Consider the following 10,543-nt stretch of genomic DNA (forward strand, 5'->3'; position numbering starts at 1 on the left):
TAATTAGGAAGGGAGAAAATTACAAATGAAAAGAAGAGAAGAGCAGCATAATATACAGTCTATAATTTAGACCTTAAAAGTTCAAGATAGTGGCCATTGCCCATTAGAGGGTTTTTACATATTCTTGCTTGGTCAGGCTAACATCTTAGGATGCTTTTATGCACTTTCTCAATGCCTTGAGATTGCGTTAGCGTTCTAAGGCGAAAGCATAAATCAAAAGTGCATCTAGACATCTTATGCAAGTAGTTTAGATTTTCCAATTCGTTTTTCGTCTCATTTTACGGCGCAATTTCAGCCTCTCAAAATGGAATCACCACAAACTGCATACCCTGGTTCAGTCCTGAACAGATTAATTACATTAATTTATCCTAATCTTATAGAGTATCAATGCAAATGATTTTGTTATGATGGGGATGCCAAATATTAGTGACTTACATTTACAATAAAACTTGAAGTTAATTTAATAATGAAAATGTGTTTTCTCTAATCATGTAAGTTTGGTATCATATAAATATATATATGTATGTATGTCCTTCAAGATATGTGAATATAAAACATAAAATGATCAATCAACAATGTAATTTAAATTATTCATGACCTTGTGGGATGATGATTACGCTACAATAATTATGATACAAAGTTAATTAAGTAATATGGTTAGAAAAGGCGTTTAACACAATTTTGTGGCTAAGATCAAGATGACACTCAAAGGATCAAGAGTTTTAGCAACATAAAGGACCCTCTTCACATGGATTCACATGATATTGTTAATGTATTCCTAATATAAAATTACTGCCTAGTTACTTGCATACAACATTCTAATGGTAAAGTATCGATCTAAAGAGAAATGGACCCACCTCAGCCCTAATATTTTAATCCCTATTGCATATTAATTTATTGATTAAGAACAAATAGCTTCTCCTTTTCTTGGCACCTTTGTCTCTCTAAGTGTGGATTTAACAAACATATGCAAAGCTCTTGCTATCTGTAAAAGTCTAACATCAAATTAAGTATAATACTTTGAAAAGGAATCCGCAAAATCAGCATTAAGGAAATGTGGACCACCAATAAAGCCTAAGTTGTTGTCTAATTAAAAAGCAGACTAATAATTTTTAATAAACAATGAGGAATCATGCATCAGCAATGGAAATATGAGAGCGTGTTTTCTCTTTCCAAGTCCTCATCCAAAAATATTATTCGCTGCATGCCCTTGCCGTGGAGTACACGTTGTCTTCATCTGATCGATTAGGTGCCATTTGACCTAACCCTCTAGTGAAGTTGTGCGTTTATCTCATCTCTATTTGGTTGTATGTATCATCATCCAAAGTTTATTCACTATGTTGAGGGCTGCATTTCTACATTTTCTAAACAATTACGCTGATGACTACATTAATCACTGTTATTTGTCTGTATTTCTATTGAAATCGCCGTGCAATTCGCCTAAAGCAAAGTCATACCAGAAACCATGAAGACTCTTGGCAGCCGCGTGCTGACATCCAGCTCCTTGAAGGGGACTCAAATTTAGAATTATATAATAGTGAACAGGTGTGTGTTAGTTAAACCAATTTATATATAAGTTTACTCAATGAAAGAGTCAAAAGAACAAAAATCTAACCCCGACATACATAGTGTTAATTTGATTATTGAATTTGATCAAATTTAGAACATCCAATCTCTTTTGAGTTTTCATCCATTTTTGCTTACTTCTGAGGGCTGTACATATATATATATATATATAAAGCAATTTAACTGTGTTTTATATTGAACAGAAGCAAAATCTTGAAAGTCATTAGTGGGGAAGAACTTTTTTGAATTCCACATATATATATATATATATAAAGCAATTTAACTGTGTTTTATATTGAACAGAAGCAAAATCTTGAAAGTCATTAGTGGGGAAGAACTTTTTTGAATTCCACAAAACCATATCCTGACTAGATGTACTGCATGTTCAATGCATCTTTTTCTCCAATTTTGTTCCATAACTTCCATCCATTTCCTATTTTAACTTTTCAGTAAGACCGTTATAAGTGCGCAATGTAATTTATAATATTGTTTTTAATTACAGTATTAATTATTAAACTTTCAATTCTTGGACTCGAAACAGTTTATGTTTACAGTTTATACATGTAAAGAAGAATATATTAATGTTTAATAGAACTGCAATCTGCAAATGTGTCGACCCCATTAGTTTGAAGAAAGTGCTTTAGCTTTGATATTTTAAAGTTCCATTAATTTGAAATTGATGAACTTCTGTAGGGTAAGACTCCTATTTTGGATGTTTCTTTAACGTAACAATTAATTAATTAACAAGGGACAGAAAAAACGGATATGATTCTAACGTAACGTATACTACTCAACGGTCGTTCAACTTCACCATGAATGTGATCACTCAGGGAAAAATCCTAATTAGAAGTCATTAGAGATCAAATTGTCCTATTGTCGTTAACTCTAATTACTTCAAATATGCATGTTCGAGTTAATTTGATTATTGTTCTGATTAAAAAATTTCTGAAGATCATTTTCTCCAATATCGATCTTCCCCACAACTATAGTACTATATGATCTATACATAAGTACATGTTTAGTTTCATCATAAATTGTTTTATGTTGACAATGCCCTATCTTAATTCGCTAGAATTAGAGTTACGTAATTAATTTTACTTTTTCTTCTAAAATAGGATTCCAGTGATGTTCTAGAAGCTTTTGTGGGTGGGAATGATAAATTCAAAACTTTGTGGATGTCTTTGATATTTACGGATTATCGTATTATTAAAATACAAGTGTACAGAAGGAAGGAAAACGACAAAAGCTGAGTAGGTGAAACTTTCAAAGGAAGTGGGTCCCACTCAAAAAACTAGATGACTGACAAAGAGCTCGGGCACATCCACGTGGCGGCATGTGAGCATTTTAAGCCCCGAAAACCCGCCCCCATTTTAGTTACATTTTTTGGACAAAAGCTCCAATGCTTCTACCCAGTTCATAACCGGCCCATTTCAGTTCTTTTTGTTTTATTTTTGTTTTATTTTATAAAAATAGTTTTATGAATCTTTAAGGTGTTTATAAAATGATTTTGTAGTTCTTTAAAATAGAAGATTTTTTTATGAATATAGAAAAAAATAAAAATTTATTGAATGTTTCTATCGAAACAATTTTAAGTACTTAGGTAAGAAACACATTAAAAACATAGATCAAATTCTTTTATATCTAGGAAAAAATTATCGGATACTTCTCCCGAAACGTTTCTTTGTATTTACATAAAAAAAAAAAAAAACAAAAAGCATAGGTCAAATGTTTTATCTTAGAAAAGAATTTATTGAATATTTTTGGCAAAATGTTTTTAAGTACTTCAGTAAAAAACACGTTAAAAAAACTTCAATCGAATGCGTTACAGAAAGTAAGTGTTTCAAATCTTTGATTCTAATATAATGTCAATCTATTTCAAATTTTCAATCATATATATTCAAACCTACTTTAAAATAATTATCAAAGTTGTGTTTGGTGATAAGTCTTTCCATAACATAAAAAAAGTACAAAAAATTTCAGTCGTAGACATCTTGAAATTTTCAAAATGCAGACCTCCATTAATCTGCAGTACATTAAACGACAAATTTTTTATAGTTTTCAGAGCAAAAAACTATGTTTGAGTTTTTGTCTTTTAGTATTAACGAGGTCTTCATTATAAAAGAAATACCACATTTGCAGTAGAGAATCTCTGCAAGAATGTAATATTTGAAATACATAGAACACTTTCGAGAGTTGAGAAATACCTTAACCGACGTTTGATTCAAGGAATATTGGATTTCTAGAAAAAATAGATTATCTTGAAGATCACTAAAATTTTTTAGGAAAATCTATTTGGATAGTTGGTGGATATGTTATATTAATATGTTTAGTTATAACGAATAAATTGATGGATATGTTATTTAAATTACTAAATTATCCCTTTTTTAAATATTAATATAATATTACTTTTATTATTAATTTTTGAATAATTTTTTTAACCCTTAATATTTCAGATTTAGCTAAAATACTCCCGATTATATAAAACTTTAATTTATAACAAAATCATCCCCACCCCCTGCCATCGCCACAAACCACCGTCGGAAGTCTCTGAAAGTCCCCGTGAGTAGCTCATTGTGACCAAGAGGCTCTGATATGGCCGTTTCTGGCCATATTGATGGCTGAAAACGGCCATTATCAGCCATATCTGGGTGAGATTTGGTCGTTACCGGCCATGGACCTGACCATTAACGGTCAGATCTATTCCGACCAGAATAGATGTGGCCGTTAACGGCCAGATCCGTGGCCGTTAATGGCCAGGAATCTGACCGAAAATGGCCAGAATAGATTTGGCCATTTCGGGCTAGATCTGGCATGATATGGCCGTTTTCGACCATCAATATGGTTGAAAACAGCCATATCGAAGCCTCCCACTGAATCTCGTTCTTTTATAATGACTCCGACGACTTTCCGACGGTGGTCCGTGGTGGTTGGTCTGTTGTTGGCAGTGGTGGCTGGGTGGGGTTTGGTTAGAGGGTATTTGAGATTACTTGGGTTAAGTCATCTTATATTACTTGATTACCATGTTTAGTTGTCAAGTAATATAAGATACCGGTAATCTTCAAATACCAATAATGGTTACTATTGGTAATATTTGAGTTTGAAGTAATTTGATTACCTCCATTTTCTTAGGTATTCTAACATTACCAGGGTTATCTTTTTTTGTTACAATTATATCTCTTATTAATAAAATTTTAAGACAATAATACCCTTACTTTTAAATTTATTTACATGATATGGCTTTTACTATTTCACCCCCAATTAATTAATTTTTTGGACAAAATTACCCTTGAATTCAAAACAAATTACAGCCCACCCAAACCACCACCCCCAACCACCTGCCGCCGGTAACCACCATCGGAACGGCGCACGAAAGGCTAAAAATTGCCGCAGTGCGCCGATATGGCCATTTCTGGCCATATATCTGGCTAGAAATGGCCAGATTTGGCCGTTGACTGCTAGATCTAATCTGGCCATCAAAGGCCAGATCGACGGACGGCCAGATCGATGACCGTTAACGGCCACAACCGTAATCAATCTGGCCGTCAGCGGCCAAATCTGGCCATTTCCGACCAAGCCATATCGGCACACCACGGCCATTTTTGGCCTTCCGTGCACCGTTAGATTGTCGGTGGTTGCCCACAGCTGGTAGTGGCTGGGTTGGTGGGGGGTGTTTTGTTGATTTTTTAAACTTTTATTATAGGGTTGTTTTTGCTAAGTTTTTAAATGTAGGGAGGGTTAATAATCCAAATAATAATAATATTAAAAAATAATATAATAATAATATTTAATTAAAGGACAATTCAGTAATTTAAATAACAGACCCATCAATTTATTTCTCCCAACCAAACATATTAATATAACATACCCACCAATTAACCAAACACATTTTCCTAAAGATTCTCAGTAATCTTCAAGATAATCTATCTTTTTCGTAATCCAACATTCCTTGAACCAAACCCCCCTAAGTACCTCTTCCGAATGAAACTAAAGCAATTGACATGATCCCTAGCTCTTTTTTTTTTTTTTTTTTTTTGGGTAACTGGTAATTTTATAAATGAATAAAGAACTATATCCTGAAGATGGAGAAATCCTAACTAAGCTACCCTGGAACAAGCAAGGGAAAGCTCAGCCCAGAGGAACAAGCAGACTAAGGATGCACAATCCTTCACAAAAGAAACAGCCCACTCCCTTAACTAAAACTAACTGATCCCTAGCACTTTGCTATCAACAAAAAATGATATCTACTTCTAAAGAGTTGACCTAGAATTCCAAAATGGAGATCATTTCACCTACAGTTTTCTTATGAAATAAATATCTCACCCTAGTAAACTCATTAATCTACAATTTCAATACCAGACGCCTAATCATCTAAATTAGGAAGGAGTTTTTGGTTGATTTTGTATCATTTTTGTACAAGAGAGCGACGATTACTCGCTGTATATAGGTGTATGTATAGGTTTGTTTCTCTCTTGGATTTTTTTTATTCTTTGTGAATACCTGATCGACGGGTGTATCTTCTCACATTTTACTAATTTAATACAAAGTTTATCTAAAATTAATAATTGAAGAATCTGAAACTTTTTTCTTTTATATCATTAATCATTTGTGACAGTCTATATAAGGAAAACTATACAAAAGAGTGAGGAAGAAAATAAGTGTTTGCTTTTTCCAACAATAAGAAAGCAAAACTTGAATAAAACAGTTACTTTCTCAGATAGTATAACAAGAAGAGATGAAGTCTGCAACAAAGAATTAACTGGTAGAGAAAAGAGTGCATCGTCTCTTCAGAAAGTACCTCGATAAGGAGATGCCCTAATGGAAGCACTTCACAGGGGCTTCTTAAACTTCCCATGAACCCACACCCTTTGCATGCTCTTCCCATTTCGACGATTCACAGACTTGACACAACAATACTCAAGTTCAACCTGCAGGAACAATGTGCAAGTCAACAGAAGCACTAGTGAAAATAAGTAAATAAATGCATAAAAGCTTTCCAATATGAAAATAGTGGTTAGTTCAGTAATTTCTTGTGAAGTAAGTAACTTAAGATCTTCATTTGGTTTTAAGACTTTAGAAGAATTAACTCAATAAAGAACCAACAGCATAAAATGACCATCAATATTGCAAACTATGTAAGATTCTTTAGTTTTTATATTTTTCAATTCAGCAGCATTGAATATTCTACAATTTGCAACAACCTAATTTTAAGAATCTGGTACCTCAATGAAGCCAGCATCCACGAAGAGGTTCCTGACAACATCTATCGAGAAAAAATAAGAACGGGTTCCATCTGACCGCATGTACTCCCTGAAACCCACTCTTTGTTCCGGCTCGAATCGCAGCATAGTCATGTCATATAGGCCTGAGTCCATCAAAGTGAACCTTATTATTAAGTGCTGGATATATTGTAAACTAACTCAAAGCAAGAAAGAACTGAGAAATTGAAGATTTTAAGAAATTACTAGTTCAAACATTTTGCATTAACTGCAAAAAGTAATTTAGTAAGTTAACAATTTATTACCATAATCCCTAAAAAAGAGCAGGCCGCCGGGCTTCAATACAGAGTAGCAGTCTCTGAGGGCTCTGGGCATCCCTTGCAGTGGTACTGCTGATAGTGTGAAAATCTAAAACCAGAAGCTCAGGGTGTCAAAATCATGGAATAATCAAAGCTGGAACACTATCAAGGACACTAGATTGAAAAAAGGGAGGAAATGTTCGAATGACCTGTAATGCCCTATAGACTACAATTGTACAAATTAAAGTGATTTCCCAAGGAAATAAAACACATACCAAGGTGACAAAGTCAACACCGGCAATGGAAGAGTCACTTTCTCTCGACAAATATGTTAGTTGTGGTCTATTTTTCTCTTCAATATCTGAAATACCAGAAAGAAATTGTAAGTTCATGACACAAATGAGGCCATATATAAATCACATCATATATGAAACACAGGAAAGAAACAGGTAAAGTTAGAAACCTGAAAAACAATCATGCTGCTTTTGTGGTCGACTTCCTCTGCAATAATTGCAAGCCAACCACTCTGGAAAGCCAGTTGTACAAAAGTCACAATAGAATGGGAAAAATCGATTCTTAACTGAGGCTACATCACTGGTCTCCACAAATTCTTTAGCCCTTTCAAGAATCTCAGAGCTACAGTCGCAAGCATACACAATGATATCCTTGTTCCCACTACAAAAGAAAACAATCCAAATGAGGTGGTTGTAAGGAATTGCAAATTGAACACTAGGAGTATCATAAGCATGTTCAAAAAGCTTTAACTTCATGGGGAACATACAACTTATTCACAACTGCTCTGACAAAGTGAAAACTGAACTCATATGTATATATATTTTTGGTAACTTTGGCACTACAAATCAAGAAAAGATAAACTTAACCTTACCACTCATAATAACTAGCATAATACAAACCAACATATTATGCAAACTATAACAAGAAAATGCGAAACAAAATAAACATCTCAAAATAAATAAATAAATAAAAGTTATGTAATATGGTAAGAAGACCTACTCCAACTATCATGAAGAAGCAAAGAGTTTTATAGGGGAACTCCACCATGTAATGTAGAACAATGAAGACCACAGTTAGCAATTTTATTAACAGCATGATTACCCTCTCAAAATATAGGAGATACATGGATCTGATTCTATGCTTGCAATTCAACCATCTAGTATAGAGATCCCAAGGGGACAGAAAGAACTATTATGAAGAATCAATAAAATTGTCAAAAGATCACATTCAATCCAAGATTGATCCAACCTTTGTCAAAAGCTACTTTCACATAAAAAGGAGAAGACATAAACTCCACATAGAGGGCTGTTTTAATGCCAATGTACGATGTTAAACAACCAAGAAAGTCATCGTTCAGCGATAAAAAATACACAAAACCAAAAGGGCCTGGATTTCCCTTTGACAAGCCATCAGAATTAACTTTAATCTAAGAGGTAGCAGAATGGCCCCAGATAAAAACTTTAGGAGCTTTTTCATAAAGACATAAAAAAGACCTAACCTTTCGAATAGCTCAAACTACTGTGACAAAAGCATTTAGAATACAACAAGATATTTCCATATGATTTTCAGATAATCCAAAAGGTGACACACAAGAGACAAAAGAAACAGAATCTAATAGAAGGAAACTCGTAAGATTACCGCAATATTGGAAGAATGGTACTTCCATTACCACATCCCACTTCCAAGAGTTTTGAAGATTCTCCACAAGAAACAAGTTCTGGAAATTCCTTCAGCAAATATCGTCTCTCCTGCATCAGTAGATGGCAATCAGCCAACAGGACAAGGAAAATAAAATAGAAGTCCCTTTTTCCAAGGAATTCAAGGAGCTGCAGAAGCAACTTAATACACCAAAATATCAAAATTTAAATTTAAAAATTTTTGATGCAAGAGGTAACTCAGTAACATTTGTAAAATTAGATTGTCTATTAAAGCTTTTAAGCAGAAACAGCAGCAAGTAGTGGTTACAGGCTCCTCAGTTCATTTCGAATAAAAATACAAAAGAAATGATTTAGAACTGATAGACTTCACTTTCTACATTTCTTAACCATGTTCTTTTAGTTTAAATTTGCAAACCATGGATTTACTAAATGCAGGTTTTGTGGAAAAACTTAATGGCTAAAATCTTAAAACATTTATATCATATTTTATATTATTCAATCTATATCCCATTGTCTTCTATAAAAGAGTTTCCTGCCATTCATTCCAATTTCACTTCGCTTCACAACGACAAAAAACGTAAATGAACAACAAATAGAGTCTCTGATTTAGGCTGTAGTACTAAAAGAAGTCCTTACTGCTTCAACATAATCAGGAAACATTAATCAGAAAAGAAAAAAGTATTCATATCAAACCAATGTTTCCATCTAATTATTTCTTTCATACAATCCCAATAATTTTCAGACCTCTTTACAGTAACAACAATCACTAAATAGCAGCACTACACGTTTTTCCAATCTATTCTTTGAAGAAGAAGAAGAAGAAAGTTAATCTATGTTCACAAAGCTAAGACTAGATTTTCTAGAAGCAGACCCAACTGTTTTGAAAAATAAGCAAACATTTCCCTATGTTTCAGAAAAACTTCATGAAAACAGGAAATTATTCTAACGATTTTCATAATTTTACAAAACGGTCCTGAAAAGTTTCAAAATCAATGAAGTATACCTACATATTAACTCTAAAGTCAATGACATTTCTGTAGTTTAATGCCGACCAAAACTACCCAGTATAGAAAGCAACAGTTTTTAACAATAATGAATATATAAGTGACATGGGAAATAGAAACAAAGACATGAAATAGAAGAATAAACCAAATTGAAGCAAACAAAAGCACAAATAATTTAAAGTTTGAACCTTGAAGAACTTGCCAGCTGAGTGACGATTGTGAAACTTTCTCCAAGCATCTGAATCATTGAGAGTTTGTTGTTGTTGTTGTGAAGAAGACGAAGAAGAAGAAGAAGAAGGAGGAGGAGGGAATGGAAGAAAGTGGTAATGGAGAGAAGGGTTGTTTTCAATTTCTTGTTTCAAGGTTTCCCATTCAAAGTCTTTTGAGTGATACTCTTCTGCTTCTGCTGTTACACCCACACTCATCGTTGTGATTTTTGTATAGATGAAGATGACATTCAAGTGCAATTAGTATATTTATTTATCATCACAATATCAACCATTTTAATATGCTTATTGTAAAAAGATTTTGAATTTATTATAATTTTCAAAAATTTAAAGATATTCATCCCATTACCAATAGAACTACTATATTCTATTCAGTGCAAACTGCTATCTCGGAGGATAGAAATGGGCTAAAGTGGGGTGGACTATGCATGACAAAACCCAATGAATGGACCAACTATTGATTGGGCTTCTACAAAATTCTACACCTAAAACACAAATGTTTGGTTCTTAATCTGAGACAATTCAATGATTTACAAACCATTGGATACTTTCACTTCT

The 10,543-nt window shown here is 33.4% G+C and overlaps 1 protein-coding gene across 4 annotated transcripts; it reads right to left on the reverse strand.

Moving 5' to 3' along the window:
- On the reverse strand, positions 1-10,288 carry LOC116129065 (tRNA N(3)-methylcytidine methyltransferase METTL6). 4 transcript variants are annotated; one of them, XM_031414823.1, is made up of 8 exons: positions 9,947-10,288; positions 8,735-8,844; positions 7,545-7,756; positions 7,357-7,442; positions 7,088-7,190; positions 6,786-6,928; positions 6,362-6,491; positions 1-329 (listed from the first exon to the last, which is right to left on the reverse strand). In XM_031414823.1, the coding sequence occupies exons 1-7, from the start codon at positions 10,181-10,183 to the stop codon at positions 6,393-6,395; spliced, it is 990 nt and encodes a 329-aa protein (XP_031270683.1). In that variant the 5' UTR covers positions 10,184-10,288; the 3' UTR covers positions 1-329; positions 6,362-6,392. The 4 variants fall into 4 exon arrangements, with proteins under 4 accessions (XP_031270683.1, XP_031270682.1, XP_031270681.1 ...); XM_031414822.1 differs by having other exon boundaries at positions 1-340; XM_031414821.1 differs by lacking the exon at positions 1-329 and having other exon boundaries at positions 6,188-6,491.
- Between the last annotated feature and the right edge of the window lie 255 nt (positions 10,289-10,543).

This window comes from Pistacia vera, unplaced genomic scaffold, assembly GCF_008641045.1.
Source record: "Pistacia vera cultivar Batoury unplaced genomic scaffold, PisVer_v2 Contig206, whole genome shotgun sequence".
In the NCBI taxonomy this organism is placed as follows: Eukaryota; Viridiplantae; Streptophyta; class Magnoliopsida; order Sapindales; family Anacardiaceae; genus Pistacia; species Pistacia vera.

Coding starts and splice junctions, on each gene's coding strand:
- LOC116129065 (XM_031414823.1), bottom strand. CDS start 10,183: ATGAGTGTGGGTGTAACAGCAGAAGCAGAAGAGTATCACTCAAAAGAC. Junction 8,845..9,946: donor CAGCTGGCAAGTTCTTCAAG/GTTCAAACTTTA, acceptor CTACTGATGCAG/GAGAGACGATATTTGCTGAA. Junction 7,757..8,734: donor ACCATTCTTCCAATATTGCG/GTAATCTTACGA, acceptor TTTCTTTTGTAG/TGGGAACAAGGATATCATTG.